The 24,979-nt window shown below is 44.8% G+C and overlaps 2 protein-coding genes across 2 annotated transcripts; one reads left to right on the top strand and one right to left on the bottom strand.

The window, feature by feature from the left end:
• The first annotated feature begins 757 nt into the window (after window positions 1–757).
• LOC306928175 (splicing factor Cactin-like) lies at window positions 758–23,895 on the top strand. The gene is made up of 13 exons (XM_079508103.1): window positions 758–1,287; window positions 2,716–2,922; window positions 4,344–4,519; window positions 5,520–5,612; window positions 6,128–6,393; window positions 9,301–9,396; window positions 11,590–11,735; window positions 12,110–12,272; window positions 15,047–15,173; window positions 17,008–17,200; window positions 18,035–18,157; window positions 19,556–19,905; window positions 22,848–23,895. Exons 1-13 carry the CDS (start codon window positions 953–955, stop codon window positions 23,336–23,338), a joined length of 2,766 nt encoding a protein of 921 aa, XP_079364229.1. The 5' UTR covers window positions 758–952; the 3' UTR covers window positions 23,339–23,895.
• On the bottom strand, window positions 21,292–22,128 carry LOC306926533 (dnaJ homolog subfamily C member 9-like; the record flags this gene model as incomplete). Its single annotated transcript, XM_079505884.1, has 1 exon — window positions 21,292–22,128. The coding sequence occupies one exon, from the start codon at window positions 22,126–22,128 to the stop codon at window positions 21,292–21,294; it is 837 nt and encodes a 278-aa protein (XP_079362010.1).
• Window positions 23,896–24,979: the final 1,084 nt, after the last annotated feature.

Genomic DNA, 24,979 nt, shown 5'->3' on the forward strand with positions numbered 1-24,979 from the left:
TGTTATTATATAATGCATCGGTGACATTATATTGACATTGTGATATGAGACTAGATATATTGTGATATGCAATACAAAAATATAGTGTTTCTCTGCTTTTACTTAATATTAAAAGCCGCATTTATATAATTTAAAAGGAAGGCTATTCTAAAGGCTTGTAGAATGTAGATCAAGCTCACATTAATTCGACACGCTGTTGTGAGCTTTTAGGTCGGCTACTTTAGATTTTTTTTAACAGTAGGCTATTTTACAAAAATATATATAAATAAAATTGATATTTATCACCACAATACATATTTAGGTATATTCAGACATATTGTGATCGTATCCATATCGCAGCCCTGGTTTAGAGTTGAGCTGTGTTACGTGAACATGCTTCTTGTACAATCAACATTTTTTTTTTTACGCTAATGTCCATTTATTTAAAATGAATTTGCTACAGAACTACATTTCACTACTACATTGTCTGGACATGTCATCATGAAGGTTGTTTTGTGTTTGAAAAGCACTTGTTGTCACCTCCTTAAATCACACGTCGTAATAAAGTGTATAGCGGTGATTTAGCTATAATGAGTATAATAATAAACATAAAAACATAGTTGTGTATTTATTCCCCTTCCCCCACTATCACAGCCAGTGACGCCATCAACCTGTGCCGAATAATATTATGGTAACTAAGCCCCCTTGGTAGGTTGGCCTTGGATTCGCCTGAGTAATTCGTTTTATTTTTAGTTTTAGAAAATATTGTTGTTGATGTTGTTGTTTTTGGGAGTAACGAATTAACGACTTACATTTTAATACAAACACGTGGCTCTAACAATCACATTGAACATTTAACACAGGAACCATGTGATTCATAATAATATGACAAACTATAGTGTTCTCTAGTATTTACGCGACGGAGCAGAACCCGGACCCCACTTGGCAGTGCGTCCACTACTGACTGTCCGCCATGGCGTCGAAGAGACGTCGTCGGTCCCGTTCCAGGTCCAGAAACCGATCCAGAGCCGGTAGCAGAGACAGTAGATCCATATCCCCCGACAGAAGGGGTCGCAGCAGCCGCTCCGCCGAGAAGAGCCGTGGTCCGCCGGTTGGGGTCGGTGAGGGCCCGAGGCGCCGCGGCGGGAGGTCCGACAGCGGCGGGTCCAGCAGCAGCAGCCCGGGATCCGCGCTCCCACGGCGGCCTGAGAGGAGCAGGGAGCCCCGAGCCCGGCCTGGCGCGTCCAGGAGCGGATCAGAGGAGGACAGGAGGCGGCAAGGGTCCAGAGCCCCCAGGGTTCGATCCAGGTAGGACATCTGGTGGTGTAAATGTTCTCTGTAAAACTGTGCGGTTATGAAACTTTGCTATTTGAAGGAACCCGGGCGATTTGTGTTGCATAAAAGGTGCAATAATAGTGATTTTAAATTATGATAGTAATCAATCCTACAGAGTGTTTGTTCAATGACAGGCGTCTCCCTTAGCCGCTATTTATTTATTTTGAATAATGTGATGTATCTAGAGTTGCAATACCCTCCATTGACAATTGACCTCCCATTGATCTTGAGGGAATCCCTGCTATCATTCTTCTTCGTGTCTCTGCTCATCTTTAGTAAACAAATGTTCCCAGGATAGTGATTTTTATGATCCAATCAGGAGAGATAACTCATACAGGATTAAGTGAAATTGGAAGTGATGACACAAAGAAGTGAGCAGACAAAAATTGGTACTGGATGGAACACTAACTGAAGCATGGGTCCTCTCCCCTGATTCACTGAAATTGGCAACCCACCTGAACACACAAGTGGTGTCTCTATTTTGAAGACCTCAGAAAGAATATGCACAAAGACCCCCACACCGTCTGCACTTGCAATACGAACACTTTATTTAGGCAACGTTTCGGTCAAAGACCTTCTTCAGGCATCATACCTTATTGATTGATTGATTGAAATATGTATTAACAGTTTGCAGAATTACAGTACATTTCAAGCACAAACTCAATACAAAGACTGTTAACTGTGAGTGGACGACCCAATTAACCATTACACTTGTTTACAAGAGGGTCCACCATGTTCAATTCATCAAAACATTTAGAGACGTACAAATAGACACTTCTATATAGTCAAAGAACAGAACAGGAATTCATCATAGAGGTAAAAAGGGAAAAGAGACATATACAGCGAGGGGAGAAAAAGATGTTTACGGGGGCCCTTTGAGAGCGGTTTTGAAGGAGTCAAGGGATTTGCATGTCTTAATGACTGTTGGTAGGGCGTTCCACATTTTGGTGGCATAGGAGCGAAAATAATTTAGTCCCTTGTTTGTGCCGAAATCTGGGTTGTACATGGTTCGTTGCACTCCCGCTGGTGTTGTGGGTGTGGACTTCGTTAACATTAAGGAAGTATCTAGACAGGTACATGGGTATCTTGGTGGAATATCGAATCTTGTGGACCAGACCCATTGCAAGATGCTGTACTCTGTCGTCGACCCTAAGCCATTCCTTAGAGTTGTTGTGTGGAGATAATAAAAATAAGTCCCCCCATTCTGTATTGCCTAGAACTGGAGGTCTGAAAAAAAATTGGTAACATTATGAAGTACATCTCAGTGACATCACCATGGTGTACTTCATAATGTTAATGGTCTTTCTCAGGTATATTAATGACAGAGTAAAATGTTGAAAATTAGTGGAATTTCCCCATCAAAAAGAGAGAATAAAAATGTGAATTCCATGTCTGTGTCAGTTCTGATTCAGATGGTCCTAAATCGAGGGACCGGGGTGAGAAGCATCATCGTGGGAGAGACGCTAAAGCAGACAGGAGGAGAAGAGCCTCCAACTCCTCCTCTGACTCGGATGGAGGTAGCAGAGAGCCAGAGAGGAAAGGAGGAGGAGGTGCAGCCAGGAGGAGTCCACCTCCTCCTCCTGACAGGAGGGAGAGAGAGAGGGACAGGTAGGCCTGTTACATAATCGCCCAATCGCAAATTTCTGAGATAATCACAATTTTTTTGTCATCGTCATAATTGTTTCCATGTTGAAAAGTAAAAAAAAAAAAAAGTAAAACAAATGTTATTAGAAAATAGAAATAGCTGATCTATAAGCTTACAATGCTTGTGACGCATTGTGAGCTTGTAGATGCTATTTAATTATTACTAGAGCAGTGCCCGTGGGGCTTCTACAGTGGTGCTCGTTGGGAACTGGCCTTGGAATGATGCAAGTTGGAAATGCATGTCCCACCCAGATATTATGGCAGTGTCCCTATTATGCCCATATATGGAGTTCTTTGTCAGGCATGCCGAAATATGGAGTATATGCAGACGTCAGAATAATAGGAAACAGGACAGGCCAGCTCCATAATATGGACCTTGGGCAGGGGCCCTGTCCAGAGCCCGGGCAGGAGCCCTGTCCAGAACCCGGGCAGGCCTTTTTGGGGCGGTTCTGGACAACCGGGTCCGACTGACGTGTCACCGGCCACTACACCCCCTGCCTGTGATGGTGTGAAACACGTGTGTCGAATTTGAAGTCGTGGGGCGAATAGTTCTGTTATGTGGATTACACACAGACAGAGACTTGGTGCATTTATAGATGGATTCATTTAAGTAGAAAATTATTATCTTCTGCCCCATATCTGCCCCGGTTTCTTGCCCTAGTGCTGCCATTTTTTTTGCTAATAGAGCCTGCCTGCTTGCTCAGGGGATCTGCCATACAGATTGAACAAAATTAAAATGTATTCATAAAAAGTTACAAAGTGAGGCTTTAAATATGTGTCAATACTTTGTATATTTAATTTACAATATTTAACACACTTAAAGTTAACTCACTCATGGCCACTAAAATCCCCAGTCACTGTTGCTGTTGCCACATAGACTCGAGTTCTATTTCTCTTGTAATACTTGCCGTTTCCGGTCCTCCAAAAACAGCTAGCGACCGTCCACGAAAGCTAATGTGATCATTGTCTATTTAAGTCTTTACAGTCTTTAGAAGCATTGATATTTTAAACGGGCGGTAACCAGGATTTAGTATTGAGCTGCAAAACATAATTGCTTTGTTCAATCCAGCTAAATCTGGAATGTAATTCTGAGATAAATGGCCCTATATCATTGTGCCGGCTGCCATCATGCTACAGGCAAATCACATTGAGCACAGAGCTGCAGAGCGACCGGGAGCCCTGCATTAGGGTAAATATGATCGAGAGGATTAACAATGAATGAATAGAAAGCTCAAAAAGGTGTTAAAACACGTTCCTGTAGTATCCACCTGGGATTTCATGAAATACGCGTTAATGAAGTCTGTGTCTCCGTGGCCATGAGTGAGGTTAATCGCAATTATTTGTGTGATCTGTGATGGTCAACTTAATTGTTGTTATGATGACAGTCCTGCCAGGAGGGACAGGGACAGTCCTGCCAGGAGGGACAGTCCTGCCAGGAAGGACAGGGACAGCCGCATGAGGAGCAGCAGCAGAGACAGAGGAGACCCGAGGAGGGCAGAGAGGGACGTCCGGAGCAGAGACGGGAGGAACAGGAGCGAAGAGCGGGAGAGAGGAGGCGGAGGTAGGCCTGTTACCATTATTACAGAACCTGCCCGATCGCGATTTATTAGAGATGACTTATTTCTACTTTTTTCTTTCTCGCAGTATTTAAAAAATGCTAGTATAAAAGTATTAAATACGTATAGTTTTTTTTATTTGATTAGCTAACACATTGACTGCCCGATTTGTTTCAGTCTCTGTCCATCCATGTGCCAAGGCTGTTTTAACCCATTCTGGATGGGAACCCCTTTTGGTGTTTTAAGCATTATGTTACGTAAATACTTTAGCTATTGAAAAATAGCAAATCTACAAGCTCATAGCACGGCACCGAGTGCCACGCTACGAGCTTGTAGATCTGCTATTTTTTTTAAATCGTGAAAATGTGGCGCAAATCTTCTGGGAGGTTCTGGGAGGTCCCTGGACCTCCCAGAACACTGACATAGAAACATAGGTTTTTCAGAAAACTGTCATGATTAAGAAGACATTTGTAGAACCTCAGCCTCAGGTGGGTTAAAGCAAGGTGCCTTATTCAAGGGGCACAAATGAGCAATCCTATCGCGGGAGGATCGTGGACCACCCGATGTGTGATTTTTTTCGGCTATGGTTCAAGTCAACGACGGGGGAACCTTTTTTACTAACGGACCAACCAGTTCCGGTTGATCTCCTAGACACGGAGACACTGATAGTTGTATAGCGCGATCTCAAACTGAATCAATGCAAAACATTAACACCCCGAACGCCCAGGGTTATTTAATCCATTAAATCATAGCGCCCAGCGATTTATAGCAGCGGAGCACTTTTACCAACGGACCGGATGTTATCCCGGATGTGGCTGAAGCAGCCAGATGTAGCCAAAACACTCTAGAGGCGATCGACAACGGGAGGTATGATTAATTCTACCGCGACTAGCGACGGGACCGCGGTGGGCCGTCAGAATGGTTGGGTTTGAAAAGACGGAGATCTCCGTCCATGGCAGTCAGTGTCCTCAACTAAACTCATAATGTTGACTGACAAACCCTTAGGAGGCGGCCGGAGCGAGAGGGGCGTTACCAGGGACCGCCAGAGGGGCCGCTCCGCCTCTACAGACTCCTCTGACAGCTCTGGTTCAGACCAAGGTTTGTATCGTTTTGAATTGTTCAATAGTTAATTTATTGTTATTTTGTTTTGACTTCACGTTTTCCATTTCAGTTAGTTATAATTAGTTTTCATTTTATTGTTGTATTTTTTTTTTAGTATTAGTTTTACAAGGAGACAATTTGTGTGTCCACAGGGACGTTTTGAGTTTAGTTTTAGTTTGTTAACACACAATACAGTTCCAGTTATCGTTGTTGGTTTTTAAGTTGTATTTCGGGTAAATATATATACGTTTTTCCTTTTTTCATTTCATTAATTCATTTTTTTTTTAATTTAACCCATTTAGACCGACTGCCGCAGGAATTGTAGTCTTTTAGGGATTGCGTGCAGATCTCGTTTCGTGGTCTTTTTCGGTACCTTTACGAATTAAATTCTGTGAAGTTTCTCAGAAAGACCTCAGGTTTTACGGTATACCGGTATGTTTCAGGAAGGCCTTTTCAAAAAACAAAACCGCCTCAGGTCTAAATGGGTCAACTCTTAATAACTCTTGCTTCAGAGGGCAAGGCCAGCAGAGGAGGAGGAGGAGGAGGAGGAGGAGGTGGAGGAGGCCTGAAGACCAAGGAGGACCTGAAGAAGCAGAGAGACATGCTGAAGGCTCTTGAGACCCCCGAGGAGAAGAGGGCCAGGAGGCTGGCCAAGAAGGAGGCCAAGGAGAGGAAGAAGAGGGAGAAGATGGGCTGGAGCGAGGAGTACATGGGCTACACCAACGCCGACAACCCCTTCGGAGACAACAACCTGCTGGGGACCTTCAAGTGGCAGAAGGTGATATATATATACACACACACACACACTTAAATTTAACAGGAAATCTGTGAAACAGAAAGCATCCTCTTGATATTATCATATCAATTTAGCCAATGCATTAGATCTTGGCTTGAGCATTCCTGCAATCTGCAGGCCTCTCAAAACCACTTTATGTACGTTACAGAGGCTTCCAAATACGAACACGAGCAGTTCACATTTGTAACCAGGCTGTGTATAATGACATCCTCAAAATGTAGGTACTTTAGCACATCTTTAAGGAATGCCTCTTCCAGACTGGTCTTAAAGGGGAATTTCTCCCTAAACCTTTTTTTTACAAAGGTAAGTTGATAATTATGTATATTGACAAAGAAAATATAAAAAAAAAAAAAAAAGATATAGGGGAGCTGGGGCTGCAGCTGGAGATGAAGCTTGGGCTGGGGGGGTCTAACACTAGAACTCCTATTCAATCGCGCAGTTGTTTTTTGTTTTTTGTTCACATCTGTTCTAGATGATGTGACAGCAACACTCCATGCATTGTTGACACTGCACTCTTCCTGGTCTACGTGAGCTGATGTTAGACCCCTCCAGCAGCAGCCCCAGCTCCAGCCCCAGCCCCAGCTCCCTATATCTTTATTTTATTTTTTTAATTATTTATTTTGGTCAATATACATAATTATCAACTTACTTTTGTAAAAAAAGGTTTAGGGAGAAATTCCCCTTTAATGTACATCCCACTTTAAGGAATGCCTCTTCCAGACTGGTCTTAATGTACATCTTTAAGGAATGCCTCTTCCAGACTGGTCTTTAAGGAATGCCTCTTCCAGACTGGTCTTAATGCACATCTTTAAGGAATGCCTCTTCCAGACTGGTCTTAATGCACATCTTTAAGGAATGCCTCTTCCAGACTGGTCTTAATGTACATCTTTAAGGAATGCCTCTTCCAGACTGGTCTTAATGCACATCTTTAAGTAATGCCTCTTCCAGACTGGTCTTAATGCACATCTTTAAGGAATGCCTCTTCCAGACTGGTCTTAATGCACATCTTTAAGTAATGCCTCTTCCAGACTGGTCTTAATGCACATCTTTAAGTAATGCCTCTTCCAGACTGGTCTTAATGCACATCTTTAAGGAATGCCTCTTCCAGACTGGTCTTAATGTACATCCCACTTCATCTTTAAGGAATGCCTCTTCCAGACTGGTCTTAATGCACATCTTTAAGGAATGCCTCTTCCAGACTGGTCTTAATGCACATCTTTAAGGAATGCCTCTTCCAGACTGGTCTTAATGTACATCTTTAAGGAATGCCTCTTACAGACTGGTCTTAATGCACATCTTTAAGGAATGCCTCTTCCAGACTGGTCTTTAAGGAATGCCTCTTCCAGACTGGTCTTAATGCACATCTTTAAGGAATGCCTCTTCCAGACTGGTCTTAATGTACATCTTTAAGGAATGCCTCTTCCAGACTGGTCTTAATGTACATCCCACTTCATCTTTAAGGAATGCCTCTTCCAGACTGGTCTTAATGCACATCTTTAAGGAATGCCTCTTCCAGACTGGTCTTAATGTACATCTTTAAGGAATGCCTCTTCCAGACTGGTCTTAATGCACATCTTTAAGGAATGCCTCTTCCAGACTGGTCTTAATGCACATCTTTAAGGAATGCCTCTTCCAGACTGGTCTTAATGTACATCTTTAAGGAATGCCTCTTCCAGACTGGTCTTAATGCACATCTTTAAGGAATGCCTCTTCCAGACTGGTCTTAATGCACATCTTTAAGGAATGCCTCTTCCAGACTGGTCTTAATGTACATCTTTAAGGAATGCCTCTTCCAGACTGGTCTTAATGCACATCTTTAAGGAATGCCTCTTCCAGACTGGTCTTAATGCACATCTTTAAGGAATGCCTCTTCCAGACTGGTCTTAATGTACATCCCACTTTAAGGAATGCCTCTTCCAGACTGGTCTTTAAGGAATGCCTCTTCCAGACTGGTCTTAATGCACATCTTTAAGGAATGCCTCTTCCAGACTGGTCTTAATGTACATCCCACTTCATCTTTAAGGAATGCCTCTTCCAGACTGGTCTTAATGTACATCCCACTTCTAAAACTGTCACGTCTTTACTGTCCTCATCAACAGCAACATCTTAATTTAATTATTGCACAGTTTGAAACACAAGAGTGCTTATACATGTTGGCAGATGATGAAACATATGAACTTTTGTCCTTAAAGGAGCATTCAGTGATTTGGGTGATTTGGAAAACCACCCAGTCCGCCCCGGTAACAAAATGTGCACATGCACGCTCTACAGTGGGGGGAAGTGCAACAGGCCAACAGCATGTGCACCAAGGCCCGCCCCCACTCGATCATGATTGGAGGAAGGCCCCTCTCATCCTGATTGGATGAAGGCTTTGCCACCCGCCACCAAAACTAGGGTTTTTTGACCCCAGGGGCTCACTGGGGACAGGGAGGAACTCCTTATATGGTCAAGTGATATTTGAATTAAGTCAAATCACTGAATATACCTTTAACGGACAGACGCACGCACACTGACACTTACACACACACACACACACACACACACACACACACACAGTCAAACTACCACATACACATATGCACATTTATTGAGATAGGATCTACACACAAACTCATAATATAGCATATGAATGGGGCTATAGTTGTTCCTGCAGGTGACCGGGGTTTGAATCCTGACCCAAGGCTATATTCTGCATCTCTCTCTCTCTCTCTCTCTCTCTCTCTCTCTCTCTCTCTCTCTCTCTCTCTCTCTCTCTCTCTCTCTCTCTCTCTCTCTCTCTCTCTCTCCTCCAACCCCCCGCCCTCCAACCTGTATCTCTTCCACTGTCTATATAGAAATAAAACAACAATGTGCGTGTGTGTGTGTGTGTGTGTGTGTGTTGGTTCCCAGGCGTTGGATAAGAAGGGAATCGGCCACCTGTCAGAGAAAGGCCTGAAGGAGAGGAACAAATTCATCCAAGAAGAGAACCGCAGAGAGCTGCAGAAGGTACTGTAGGGATTTAAAAATCACACCCGTGTGAAGTGAGGGGCGCTAATATTATCTCATGTTGATTAGGTGATGTAAAACAAACGGTGACAGAAACGTATGAAATAAAGATCAATGTCAATTAGTTATTAGTATTACTTGCGCAAGCAGAGCGCGCAAGTACTAGTTTCGCAGGACGATGCGTATGCACCGTCCCAGCAAATGACGTAATGACTACTTGTGCCTGCTACGGCAGTGGTGCCAGACTACATACATGTATACATAGGAGCATTACCTTTAATCCTCCTGACACTAAAACATATCGTCATTACATCACCATCGAAAACCAATTACAATCTGGCATTGGGACCTTTAATCCACATCTTTATTACGTCATCATTGAGAGGTAGCATATGACGGCAGTTATACCCTGACGTCATATGCTGGGACGGTGCATACGCATCAAAAGTAACCACAGTATACCACTAATCAACTTACAAATTACATATACATAGAGGCATTTCCTGTAATCCACCCGACATTGATCGAGATATACGTCACCATCGAAGGCATTGGGTCCTTTAATCCACATCTTTATTACGTCGTCATTGAGAGCTAGTCATCATTGCGAGCTAGCTATACCAGTTATACCCTGACGTCATATTCTGGTGTGCATACGCATCAAAAGTAACCATAGTATACCGCTAATCAACTTTACATAGAGGCATTTCCTTTAATCCACCCGACACTGATCGAGATATACGTTACCATCGAAGGCATTGGGTCCTTTAATACACATCTTTATTACGATATACTTCATAATACTATTTTTTTACGTGCAAAAAGTAGGTGCGTAGCAAATAGCTAAACCTAATAATTCAATATTTCAATCGTTCTTTCAAAGAGAATAGCGGTCGACAGTACTTGCGCGCTCTGCTTGCGCACTAGTAGGCCATTTATTGCCTACTAGTGTGCAACAAGCAAGTAGGCACTCGACAGAGTGCAGTTCTAGTTTACTCTCTAATCACTATTATACTAATTATTAATAAGAAAACTATTAAAAAATAAGATATGAGCCAATAAGGGCACATTATAGTATTTTTTTTCCCCGGCAATAGAACGACTCACATAAAACATACCTGATTGTATTAAGTCTAACTCATGTTGACACCTGTGTGAAGTGAGGGGCGCTAACATATTAAAGTCTATCTCATGTTGATTAGGTGATGTAATGGTGATGTAGAACAAACAGTGCAAACACAAACATTAAACGCCATTAACAATAAAGAGACAATATGACGTAAATGATACATTATGATGTAATTTTCCCTTCATTGTCAATGGCGTTTACAAAACAAACATTGAACTAAAGACAAACATTAAACCTGTGTATAGGAGGGGCTGGTGCCCCTCAAAAATGTATACTGCAAGACATGGGCCATACCTCCGATATGGGAGTTTGTAGATCAGCAATTCTTTGCTATTATTGGGCAACATTTTCCTAAATGCACGGCCTTCAGGTATAGCAGGGGTTCTCAACCCGTGGGTCGCGACCCCTCGGGGGGTCGCCAAATTATTTTAGGGGGTCTCCAAATTATTTTCAAAAACAAAATTCACGATTTTTCAAAAATAGCAGACCTACAAGCTCGTAGCGCGCCACTCGGTGGTGCGCTATGAGCTTGTAGATCTGCTATTTTTCAATAGCTAAATTATAACAATGCTTAAAACACCAAAAGGGGTTCCCGCCCAAAATGGTTTAAGGTTATTGTAGCAGTCAATTTATATTGGGGGTCGGGAGGGGGCGGGGCGGGGGTCCCGAGACATTGCCAAAGCATTTCCGGGGGTCCCCGGCCAAAAAGGTTGAGAACCCCTGAGGTATAGGACAGAGGCTGAAGCCCCCTTTGATGTCTATGGGGGCGTTCACACCTGAGAGACAGCTGTCTCGTCGGTGTCTTCTGTGTGTCGCACTGCTCGCAATTCATTTCCAATGGGAGTCACATGGTTTGACGAGACAAGCATGCTCTTCTGCCCTCCTCCCCTCCCCCCCAGGGAACAAGCGTGTCTCGTCGAACCATGTGACTCCCTTTGAAAATTAATTGCGAGCCGTGCGACACACAGGAGACACCTAGGAGACAGCTGTCTCTTTGGTGTGATCGGCCCCTATGTGTGCTCGTGCCTGTTCATCCATGTATTACTCGATGGGTCAAAACGCAGGTGAAACAGCTGCGTCTGGAGAGAGAGAGGGAGAAGGCCATGAGGGAGACGGAGCTGGAGATGCTTCAGAGAGAGAAGGAGGCGGAGCACTTCAAGACCTGGGCGGAGCAGGAAGACAACTTCCACCTGCACCAGGCCAAGCTGAGGTCGCTGACACACCCACTGACACACCCACACACCACTGACACACCCACTGTCTTTATTGAATGTACTTTACTAACTGTGTGTGTGTGTGTGTGTGTGTGTGTGTGTGTGTGTGTGTGTGTGTGTGTGTGTGTGTGTGTGTGTGTGTGTGTGTGTGTGTGTGTGTGTGTGTGTGTGTGTGTGTGTGTGTGTGTGTGTGTGTGTGTGTGTGTGTGTGTGTGTGTCTCTTTGCTCTCCACATTCCATTATGTATACCAGTGGGGTTCAGGGACCCCTAGGGGTCCTTGGTTAGGAAACAACTATCAAACTGGGGGTCCTTGTAATGGGAAAAAATATGAGAATCACTGTCTGTGTGTGTGTGTGTGTGTGTGTGTAGGTCAAAGATCCGTATCCGTGACGGCCGAGCCAAACCCATTGACCTCCTGGCCAAGTACATCAGCGCTGAGGATGACGACCTCGCTGTGGAGATGCACGAACCCTACACGTTCCTCAATGGACTCACTGTCACCGACATGGACGACCTGCTAGAGGACATTAAGGTTAGGACCACCTGCTAGAGGACATTAAGGTTAGGACCACCTGCTAGAGGACATTAAGGTTAGGACCACCTGCTAGAGGACATTAAGGTTAGGACCACCTGCTAGAGGACATTAAGGTTAGGACGACCTGCTAGAGGACATTAAGGTTAGGACCACCTGCTAGAGGACATTAAGGTTAGGACCACCTGCTAGAGGACATTAAGGTTAGGACCACCTGCTAGAGGACATTAAGGTTAGGACCACCTGCTAGAGGACATTAAGGTTAGGACGACCTGCTAGAGGACATTAAGGTTAGGACGACCTGCTAGAGGACATTAAGGTTAGGACCACCTGCTAGAGGACATTAAGGTTAGGACCACCTGCTAGAGGACATTAAGGTTAGGACCACCTGCTAGAGGACATTAAGGTTAGGACCACCTGCTAGAGGACATTAAGGTTAGGACGACCTGCTAGAGGACATTAAGGTTAGCACAACCTGCTAGAGGACATTAAGGTTAGGACCACCTGCTAGAGGACATTAAGGTTAGCACAACCTGCTAGAGGACATTAAGGTTAGGACTAGGGTTGGGATTCGGATCCGGGTCCATTTCAGACCCGGTTCCGACATTGCGGATCCGGAGCCGGTTCCATCGTTTTTTTATTAACGGTTCCCCAAACGGATCTCATCAGTCGTCATTTAGCTCCGCTGTGTCTGTGCATGCATGCAAGCAGAGCCAAGTTACTGGGGTGACGTCACCCAACCTACATGAGTGAGTTAGTGGGGTCGGGGAGGATACGCCCACTATTCTGTGCATTCAGCGACCGCCGCGGAGCGACTGGGACAGTATGTTGAAGAGATCTCCAAAGTGTGGTTAACAGAGAGGGAAATTACTCTGAGGCTGAGCACGCAAGTCCAATAAATGCGATGCTATAGTTCCCTGGCTGCAAAGGTTGTTGCAACTTGTACCAGTTGCAGTTTTGCACCACGTCCAAATTGAGGAAACATCTCAAAATCAATATGCCTACACGAGTCCACAACTCACGAGAATAATCTAGGCACATCGCGTTTGTGAGCCATGCGGAAAGCCGTGCCCGCTCTCCCCGCAACTCCACCACAGCTAGCCGGCGGGGGACGAGGATGATGCAAGGCTCGTTCACTTTCCCCAGGCTAGTAACATAATAGAAAATAAAAACTACTGTCGTCTACAGAGCTTTTCATTAGGCCGCGGCGTATTGTACAACTGTTGTTAATGGTGTTAATTTAGAACGCCAATGACTCGACGTCTTTCTGTCTGATATTTTATGAATCACGTTAACTATAGTATAGAGCCAAATCAATTTGTCTGCACTTATAAGCAACTCAACTGCTTTTGATTTGGTTCTAAATTAATCGCGTGGCTGTTGAGAGCCCAGCGTTTAGGTGCATACCTCCATAGATTGATTACTTTATGAACAGTTTGCAGAAAAAAAGCACAGGAACGTAGCCTACAGTTCAATACAAGGTCTGCTAAAACGATTTTATAATCCAAGAAAGCACTATGGCTTGTTTCCATTAGGGTAAGGGGTCCTTCATAATAAATTAATCTGAACATTAAAGACAACATTTGTCACCACAACAATATCATTATTGCAATGTGTACTGTAGGCTATATTTAATATACAGTACAAATTGCAATATACAGTACAAATTGCAACAATGATATTGTTGTGGTGTCTAGCTGGTGGTGGTGGTGGTGAAGTTTAAATAATAGTGCCACACTGCCACCTCATAATTGTAAAGTGTATTTTCAATATGTGTGTTTATTATGTACTTGGTTAGGTTAGTTATAATATAAGCATAATCTATGTCAGAAAAAAAGGGGAAAAAATAATATTAGGATCCGTTAAGGGAACCGTTAGGAACCGGAACCGTTAAGAGGGATCCGGGAAGGATCCGGAACCGTTAAAATCCTAACGAATCCCAACCCTAGTTAGGACCACCTGCTAGAGGACATTAAGGTTAGCACAACCTGCTAGAGGACATTAAGGTTAGGACCACCTGCTAGAGGACATTACGGTTAGCACAACCTGCTAGAGGACATTAAGGTTAGGACCACCTGCTAGAGGACATTAAGGTTAGGACGACCTGCTAGAGGACATTAAGGTTAGCACAACCTGCTAGAGGACATTAAGGTTAGGACCACCTGCTAGAGGACATTAAGGTTAGGACCACCTGCTAGAGGACATTAAGGTTAGCACAACCTGCTAGAGGACATTAAGGTTAGGACCACCTGCTAGAGGACATTAACCCATTCTGAACGGGAACCCCTTTTGGTGTTTTAAGCATTATGTTATACGCGTACGAGCTTGTAGGTCTGCTATTTTTGAAAAATCGTGAAAATGTGGCACAAATCTTTGAATATATATTCGAATATATAACGTTTTTGATTCAAATCTTTGCTTCTGGGGGGTCCCTGGAACTACATATTTTCAGATGGGAGTCTGCGGCCAAATACAGATAATTCTGGGGGTCCTTGACATAAAAATGTTTGAGAACAACTAACATAGAAACTTAGGTTTTTCAGCAAACTGTCACTGATTTTTTTTTTAAATAGCAGACCTACGCGCTACGAGCTTGTAGATCTGCTATTTTTCAATAGCTAAAGTATAACATAATGCTTCAAACACCAAAAGGGGTTCCCGCCCAGAATGGGTTAAGGTTAGGACAAACTGCTAGAGGACATTAAGGTTAGTGGCGTTGGGGGTGAAGTGTAGAGTGGACTCTGTACTGACTGAGTGTTGCTGTGTGGTGCCAGGTGTACATGGAACTGGAGCAGGGGAAAAACGTGGACTTCTGGAGAGACATGACGACCATCACTGAGGACGAGATCAGTAAACTCAGGAAGCTGGAGGCCTCGGGGAAGGGAACGGGATCCGTGCAGTGTAAGAGACATGTGTAGTTAGTTCACTAGAACATTGTAACGCAACAATGCTTGTAGATCAGATATTTCCGTTATGTTTTTCATATTTTTGAGTGGTGCAAACCACTCCAACAACTGGCTTCGTACCCGTGTACCCGTGTTTGTTCGTACCAAAAAAACGAGCATGGTTGCTATGGTTAGTATGTGACGTCACTGACATCACAGATATCACGTCAGAGTGAATCAATCTCTATATACAGATGCTTTCCTGGTTCTAATGTACAGTAACTATAACAATAAATGTGTAGTTGCACCACTCGGTTCACACGGGTGTGATTGTTAAGTATAACATTAACACTCTTACCTGCTAAAACGGAGGTCTCCGTCCTATCAAATAATCCTGTTCAGCACCCCGGAAGGAGATTAATCAAAACATCAATCATATGATTGATTTGATTGATTGATTGTTTATTTATTTTAGTGTCCTGCACACAATGTGCCCAACCCTCATGGGTTTATAAGACACCATTTCACAATAATTGCATTTACAGCATGTTTACATTACATAATTCATTATATTACAACTCGGATTTATACAGAGTACTCTGCCACAACAAAAGTCCCTTTGGCAAAACATATCTATAATTTACATAGTCATTTAAATCTAGGAAATCCCCACAGATATAAGACATCTTATTAACCAAAATATCCCTTATGTCATCATATTTAGAGCAGTAAAACAAAAAGTGAACTTTGTTTTCATATCATAACCGAGCGCACCCGTCTACAAGCTGGGAGCGTCTATTGAGCAACATTCAATGTCATTTCCTCTTAGGAAGTCATCCAAAGTGATCCCCCTCCCTTTCAATGGACGGGATCAAAAAATCTTAAAACGTGAATAACACTTGATCTAAATCAATGATTCCAATTGAATTCTAACCAAAGATTATGTTTTTGATGGCCCATCACGGTCCCGTCGCTAGTCGCGTTAGATGTAATCATACCTCCCGTTGTTGTCGATCCCCTCAGTGGTCTTTTGGCTACATCTAGCTACTTCTAGCTCCTTCCAAGATGGCGCGGCGCAACCTTGAAATAGGCTCTGAAGCTGCAAATCGCTGGGCACCCTGATTTATTATATATATATATGATTCCAAATACCCTGGGCGTTAAGGGTGTTAAATATGTCAGTCATTTATTTGTATAATCAAGTTTATTTGTCATATCTGACCTGTGCAATTATGAAGCATAAAAGGCACTCGGAAATTACATTTGTATTCAATTCAATTCAATTTTATTTAAGTGTCAAATCAGTTGTCTCAAGACACTTTACATACAAAGCAGAAAACCAACAAAGATCCATATGGTCATTCATATGGTCCAATGTGCAATGTCAAAAAAACACAATTATATCGTTAATCACAATTATTTGTATGCAATTTAATTTTAACCCATTAAAACCAGGAAGGCAGCTGTGTCATTTTGGATTTTAGTGTTAGCTATTCTGAAGAAAAAAGTCCTTGTGCGCACCTATGGGTGACAGATGTGAAATGACTGGAATCCCGCACACTGTCTACACTTACAGAAATGTATTGAAGCAACGTTTCGGTCGGTCAGACCTTCATCAGGCATCTGATGAAGGTCTGACCGACATAATAGCTATGTTGATTCAACATGGCTATTCAAAAATTGTACTGACTGAGAATTTTTTCGAAACATCTTGAAGGTGTAAGAACTTCTGATTTTAGGAGGCATTTGTAGGCCTCAGGTCTTACTGGGTTAATCACTTCTTCATTCCCATTTTGCTTCCATTGTTTGTTTTTTTTTCTCGTTTTTTTCCCCTCTGTTCTGGACGGCAGTGGACCGGCGCGAGGGCATCAACGCGTCGGTGGGCACGGACGTCATGGTGGTGTTCAAGGGCAAGACGTACAGCCAGCTGCAGGCGCTGCACCTCAACATAGAGTCCAAGATCCGCGCCGGAGGATCCAACCTGGACATCGGCTACTGGGAGAGTCTGCTGCAGCAAGTCAGGGTGTACATGGCCAGAGCACGGTGCGTACTAGTCAGGATGTACATGGTCGGAGCACGGTGCGTACTAGTCAGGATGTACATGGCCAGAGCACGGTGCGTACTAGTCAGGATGTACATGGCCAGAGCACGGTGCGTACTAGTCAGGATGTACATGGTCAGAGCACGGTGCGTACTAGTCAGGATGTACATGGCCAGAGCACGGTGCGTACTAGTCAGGATGTACATGGCCAGAGCACGGTGCGTACTAGTCAGGATGTACATGGCCAGAGCACGGTGCGTACTAGTCAGGATGTACATGGCCAGAGCACGGTGCGTACTAGTCAGGATGTACATGGCCAGAGCACGGTGCGTACTAGTCAGGATGTACATGGCCAGAGCACGGTGCGTACTAGTCAGGATGTACATGGCCAGAGCACGGTGCGTACTAGTCAGGATGTACATGGCCAGAGCACGGTGCGTACTAGTCAGGATGTACATGGCCAGAGCATGGTGCGTACTAGTCAGGATGTACATGGCCAGAGCACGGTGCGTACTAGTCAGGATGTACATGGCCAGAGCACGGTGCGTACTAGTCAGGGTTGATTTCCTCGACTAAAACTCAGACGAAAAATGTTCGTCGACTACCGTTTTCCACTGACAAAAAACGAAATGGAAACTAAATAAAAAAAACTAAGCTATGATGACTAAAACTAAGACTAAATATATTGACCATTTCGTCAACAAAATGTTCAAGTGTAAAATCAGTCAAAATACGTTTTAGTCGACTAAAACCCTGAAATGTATGTGTGTGTGTGTGTGTGTGTGTGTGTGTGTGTGTGTGTGTGTGTGTGTGTGTGTGTGTGTGTGTGCCCTCAGGTTGAGGGAGAGACACCAGGATGTGCTGCGTCAGAAGCTGTTCAAGCTGAAGCAGGAACAAGGAGTGGAGAGCGAGCCCCTGTTCCCCATCATCAAAGAGGAGGACATCATGGCGGACATCATGTGAGTGACCATGACAGAGCTCTGACCATGACAGAGCTCTGACCATGACAGAGCGCTGACCATGACAGAGCGCTGACCATGACAGAGCTCTGACCATGACAGAGCTCTGACCATGACAGAGCTCTGACCATGACAGAGATCTGACCATGACCGAGCTCTGACCATGACAGAGATCTGACCATGACAGAGCTCTGACCACGCCACATCTATGGGTCAGATCCTGAGTTTATTACCCATTGAGACCTGGAACGCATCTGTCTCACCTTAGCATTTAACCATTATGTTAAACTTGAGCTATTGAAAAATAGCAGATATACAAGCTGATAGCACGGCATATTTATTTTATTATTATTATACAGTTTTAAAGCGAACATCTGTAACTCAGATCTTTGCTTCTGGGGGTCCCTGGAACAAAATATTTTGAGATGGGGATCGGCGGCCAAATACATAATTGTGGGTCTCTGTCGGGAGATAATTCACCGACAGGGAGTTTAACCACTGAGGAGATAATTCACCGACAGGGAGTTTAACCACTGAGGAGATAATTCACCGACAGGGAGTTTAACCACTGAGGAGATAATTCACCGACAGGGAGTTTAACCACTGAGGAGATTATTCACCGACAGGGAGTTTAACCACTGAGGAGATTATTCACCGACAGGGAGTTTAACCACTGAGGAGATAATTCACCGACAGGGAGTTTAACCACTGAGGAGAAGGACAGGGAGTTTAACCACTGAGGCGAAGGACAGGGAGTTTAACCACTGAGGCGAAGGACAGGGAGTTTAACCACTGAGGCGAAGCCGAGGTCCAGTTTTGAGCTGTAGATCGGCTGCTTGGCAACCGGAAGGAGCCCCTAATTGCTCCCGATGTACAGGTTGGAGCCTTGCATGGTTTCCTCCTCCATCGATTTACAGGTTGGAGCCTTGCATGGTTTCCTCCTCCATCGATGTACAGGTTGGAGCCTTGCATGGTTTCCTCCTCCATCGATGTACAGGTTGGAGCCTTGCATGGTTTCCTCCTCCATCGATTTACAGGTTGGAGCCTTGCATGGTTTCCTCCTCCATCGATGTACAGGTTGGAGCCTTGCATGGTTTCCTCCTCCATCGATGTACAGGTTGGAGCCTTGCATGGTTTCCTCCTCCATCGATGTACAGGTTGGAGCCTTGCATGGTTTCCACCGCCATCGATGTACAGGTTGGAGCCTTGCATGGTTTCCTCCTCCATCGATGTACAGGTTGGAGCCTTGCATGGTTTCCTCCTCCATCGATGTACAGGTTTGAGCCTTGCATGGTTTCCCCCGCCATCGCTGTATGAATGTTTGTGTGTGAATGGGTGAATTTAATGCCTTGGAAAAAGGCACCGCTTACTTAATGACTACCCGTCTCTTTGCAACAGGAATGAGACCACAGAGGAGGCCGGCTCCTCCTCCGCGGCCAATCGGAACAAAGATCCACAGGACGGTGACGAGGAGGAGGCGGGGCCGTCCACGGCGGGACGAGGAAACGCGGCGGGGGAGAAGGAGGGAGAGGAGGAGGAGAAGAAGGACAAGGAGGGTGAGGAGGAGGTGGTGGAGTCTGTTCTGACGGAGGAGGACCTGATCCAGCAGAGCCAGGCGGAGTACGATTCGGGCCGCTACAGTCCGGCCCTGCTCGGCGCCTCCGAGCTTCCGCTGGAGGCGCACACCACCTCCCCCGAGGAGGACGCCACCCGGCTGGAGCTGGCCCGCAGGCAGATGCAGGTCACAGGTAACCCACCAGCCCACCAGCTAGGGTTGATGTTGACGGCATTTTATTTTGTTTGGTTTGACCCCATTGAGACCTGAGGATGTTTCTATGTTGGTCTTTCTCAAACATTTTCATGTCAAGGAGGACAGCCAAAAATAATATGTAATTATTGGCTGCCGACACCAGAAGAAAATATTTGAGTTAAAAACGCTCTCTGAAAGAATATATTCAAAGATTTGTGCCACATTTTCACGATTCTTCAAAAATAGCAGACCTACAAGCTCGTAGCGCGGCACCGAGTGCCGCGCTACGAGTTTGTAGATCTGCTATTTTTCAACAGCTAAAGTATAACGCAATGCGTTATTTTGAGGGGCACTAGCCCGTCCTATATTCAGCTTTAGTGTAGACTTTCATCTTACACAAACATTAAATTCCCATTGACAATTAATGGAGAATTGTACGTCTTAGTGTCTGAGCAAATCGGCTTATTTTTGTCTTACACAAACATTAAATTCCCATGACAATAAATGGAGAATTTTACGTCATAGCCGGTGCCCGGCTGTAGAGCACCGAGTCGGTAACAATGGAAGTTGGAGATCCAAGCCCCACCCGGCTATGCAATACACTTAGTTGTACCCGTGTCAGAGTACCCGTTCCACCCATGTGTCTGTGTCCCTTTTATGCCCATATAAGGCGATTTCTGTATCTGTCTCTCTGTCCCTTTATTCCTATAGACAAATTCAGAAACGGGTCTCATGGTCGCATCGAACGTATTTCCTGTAGAGTAGACGGAGACGACATATCTGCGTGTAAACATCAGTCACTCTACCATTCAATGTAGTAGAAGACCTGCGAGTTTACACGCAGATATGTCGTCTCCGCCTACAGGAAATACGTTCACTGCGACCATGAGACCCGTTTCTGAATTTGTCTATATGGAGTTCTGTGTCAGGCATGCCCAAATATGGAGTGTTGTGACGTCAGGCCTGCCCAAATAGGGATTGTTGTGATGTCAGAACAGGCCAGCTCCATATATGGACCCTGGGAAGGGGCCCTGTACAGAGCCCGGGGGGCAGAGGCCTTTTGTGGCGGTTACACAGACGTAAGTGAGACATGGTGCATTTATAGATGTACAATGATAGGAGGGCCCCTCACTTCACACGGGTGTGATTTAAAATGTTCTATATAAATGCATTGACCAGAAACAGTTCTTTATAATCAACTATATCGATAGCATGATTAACCACATAAGCCCTGTTTTATACTTGCTGCACAAAAACATACGGCAAAAATAGCTTATCTGCAAGCTCACAACGTTGTGAGCTATTCTTTATTCTAATGTTCCCCCCAGGATATGGATACTGGGGTTCAAGTAGATAGAACAAAGAGTGGGGAGAAGTGAAAAATCTAAACATTTTCTTCAAAATTATTATTTGATTTTAACTTAAATTGATGATGTTTCTTGGAAGGTTTCTTCTTGGCGGCAGCGGCAGGTTTCTTGTGGCAGTACTTCTCCTCCAGACTGCTGATCATGGAGCTGAACGCTGCCTCCCTGGACACTGCCTTGCTCCTCACCACAGCGCTCAGATCCCCTTCCTCCTCCTCCTCCTCTCGCAGCTTCATCTCCTTCCTCATCCTCTCACACTCCTCCGCCTCCCTCTTGGCCTTCCGTTTCCTCCGGGCCTTCTTCTTGCCGCTCTCGTGCGTGAACGCCCTCAGAGCGGGCAGCTCTCCGCGGTCCACGGCCTCCTGCAGAAGGCCTCGGATGCGCGGCTCGTCCTCGTGGCTTCCGCACAGAGCGCCCTCGGCGATCCTGTCCATGTCTCCACGGCACTCGCCGTATAGCCGCAGCAGGTCCGTCCTCTCCTCGGTGGAGCCCACGTACGTCCCCTCGAAGTCCACGATGTCCTGGACCGTGATCTGGGGGAACAGCGCTCTCCAGTACTGGCTCCATTCTCTGTCGCCGCCGCCATCGGTCGAGGATTCGGAGTCCTCCACCACGGTTCCCTGCTGGTCGTAGAGCGCCCTCTGCTGTGCGTCCGTCAGCACGGCGTACACCTTGCCCAGGGTCTGGAACTTGGCGGTGGCGAGCGGGTCGCCGGGGGCCCGGTCGGGGTGGACCTTCAGGGATTTCTGGTAGTAACCTCGTCTGAGGTGGGCCTCTGGCGCCGTCTGGCTCACGCCCAGCACCTCGTAGAGGCCCAACGTACCGAACAGAGCCTGGCAGTCCTCCAGCAGACCCATCTGTCACTGGTCTGGGTGGGTCGATGTGGGTGTATGGATGCTTCTGAGACGTTGCTTGTTTATCTGCCTGATAGGCCAGGGAACTCCAAAATCTTGTATGCAAGCACTGCCAGTTGGTTGCAGACGAACCTTCACTAATGTTTCTTCAAATATGTTTTATATTTCTTTTTTTGGTAACTCTTTAAATTCTCAAACTCAAAACCAAATCCTTTACTGTAGTTGAAGTTGTAGATATGTTGGGGTCTATGACGTATGACTCCATATGTCTGACATCATATAGACTACTGACATCGTAGCTGACTGATGATGTCACAGAATGCGATCCGCACTAGAATCTTTAATCGGAATATTTAATGGGGGTCCGAGATCAATCTCTTTGAAATGAAAACATTCCTCTCTCCTTCACAATTTAAGGGACTTTATTGGCATGTGGAAACGTATATTTGCATTGTCCAAGCAAATGATGTACAATCAAAAGGGAATAAAACAAATAATAGTAATTTAACTATCTTACAAAACCATAAGAACTGTGCCATTTGCTTTAAGAAATAGTTATACATCCACATAGGAAAGCTTCGGTTGGGATAAACTTTGGAAACGCATGTGCAGCAGTATTTAATTGTTTCACATTCACTCTGTCCCTGTCTGTCCCTGTCCCTCTCTCCCTCTGTCCCTCCCGCTGTCCCTCTGTCCCTGTCCCTGTCCCTCTCTCCCACCAGGCGACGCCAGCGAGAGTGCGGAGGACGCCTTCGTGCGGCGCGCCAAGGAGGGCATGGGCAACGACGAGGCCCAGTTCAGCGTGGAGCTGCCTGTCACGGGCAAGATGTACCTGTGGGCCGACAAGTACCGGCCGCGCAAGCCACGCTTCTTCAACCGCGTGCACACGGGCTTCGAGTGGAACAAGTACAACCAGACCCACTACGACTTCGACAACCCGCCGCCCAAGATCGTGCAGGGCTACAAGTTCAACATCTTCTACCCGGACCTGATCAACAAGCGCTCCACGCCGCAGTACTTCCTGGAGCCCAGCTCCGACAACAAGGACTTTGGCGTGCTGCGCTTCCACGCCGGCCCGCCCTACGAGGACATCGCCTTCAAGATAGTCAACCGCGAGTGGGAGTACTCGCACCGGCACGGCTTCCGCTGCCAGTTCGCCAACGGCATCTTCCAGCTGTGGTTCCACTTCAAGAGGTACCGCTACCGCAGATGAGAGGAGCGGAGTGGAGAGGAGCGCTTCTGCCTGAACGGACCTATGATTCCCTGTTCTTTTTTCCTTCTCTTTTATACAATGTATTTTTGGCTTTTTTATGCTTTATTTCAGATAGGTCAGTAGGCTATAGGCATCAGTGTTCAAACCAGTGATGTTTTTTATTATTTTATTTCCATGTGAAGGACCCTCAAAATAATGCGTAGACTACTTGGCTGCAGACTTCTGAAAACATTTTGTGCCAGGAAATAAATAAATTAAGGGTAAATAGTTTTGTTTTCTCGTTCCCTACATTAAAGAAAATACTATTTCTCAACGTGGGGTCCAGGGACCACCATCCAAATGGACCCATTGACGGGTCTGTAACTCTGAGAGTTTATGGGGGTCCTTGAAAAAGAAAAGAACTGTGAGAACCTCTGAACTGAAGGCTGTTAGTCATGTGTGGGCTACTCGTACGTTTAAGATACAGTAGCTTTTCTAGTTATTAAAAATAACTGTATTGTGGTTCTTAATTTCAAAAATGTGTTTTGAAAATGACTTATTAAAGATATTGAGCTTTATTTTGCATATGTGTGCGTGCGTGCGTGCATGTGGAAGAGTGACTGTGTTAAAGTATTCGAATATACTTAAAGTACGATGTTGTCTCTGTCGTGTGGAAACATCTCTATTTTAGTTTTTTGTATATTAACACCATACTTGATCATACAACAGTATCAAAAGTAGCAAATCTGCAAGCTCAAAATGGGGTGTGAAGTGGCACGTTTTGAGCTGCTACTTTTGCATGTTTTTGAATTCTGAAAAGTAACAGTCACCAATATTCTGGGCCAATTTTCTTTTTTTAAATAAGAATTATGGTCTCTGAGATTGACAGCTGCCACGGAGTTCACGATTATGTGTCTTGCCTGACCTGCACCGTGACTGCTGGTCAATGGACTAATTTTGAATGCAAAAAAGAAAAAAGTTGCACTGTGTAGGGGCAATTCCAATTATTTAAATGAGAAATAACACGCATGGACGGGAGTGAAAACATTGTTTCTTGCCTGGCGGAGAGAATAAATGAGCACAAATGCGTGAGAGCATGAAGCATGCAAATTGAGACTTGAACCCAGGTCTCACAGGCTGAGGCAAACTGTAAGGCCTACTAGTATTAAGGCTGGTTTGTTATGAATTCAATAATATGGTCAATGTCTCCAAATTAAGAGCCAGGTTGAGGAAATAATATATCGGTGTGTAACCTACTGGTAACCCTGTTAAAAACAAATCTGTGGGTGCTGGGTTTGCCCACTCAGTTTTAAAACACACGTCCACTTGTGGTTATTATTTTGTCCACATGAGGGTGACAAAGATTGCTAAATAAAAATCGATCAAAAGAGTCAGATCTTTGCGAGTGCTCAACATAACACATTGTTTAAATTATTACATAGCCTATATCACACTAGTTCCATGGATTTAGATGTGTTTGTGTCCCATTTAGTTAGTTAAACTAAAAGCTGACTTTAAACTTGACAGGACAGGGAATTAAAGGGACATACAGTTAAACTAGGCCTACATGGAACATTCATTATCAATATGGGAAGTTGGGAACCCATTGGCAAAATAAAGGAAAAACAGCGCCCTCTTGTCTCACCCCGGTGAGTTGTCTTC

The sequence above is a fragment of the Electrona antarctica genome, assembly GCF_951216825.1.
Source record: "Electrona antarctica genome assembly, chromosome: 1".
NCBI lineage: Eukaryota > Metazoa > Chordata > Actinopteri > Myctophiformes > Myctophidae > Electrona > Electrona antarctica.

Coding starts and splice junctions, on each gene's coding strand:
- LOC306928175 (XM_079508103.1), top strand. CDS start 953: ATGGCGTCGAAGAGACGTCGTCGGTCCCGTTCCAGGTCCAGAAACCGA. Junction 2,923..4,343: donor AGGGAGAGAGAGAGGGACAG/GTAGGCCTGTTA, acceptor TTATGATGACAG/TCCTGCCAGGAGGGACAGGG. Junction 12,273..15,046: donor ACCTGCTAGAGGACATTAAG/GTTAGGACCACC, acceptor GTGTGGTGCCAG/GTGTACATGGAACTGGAGCA.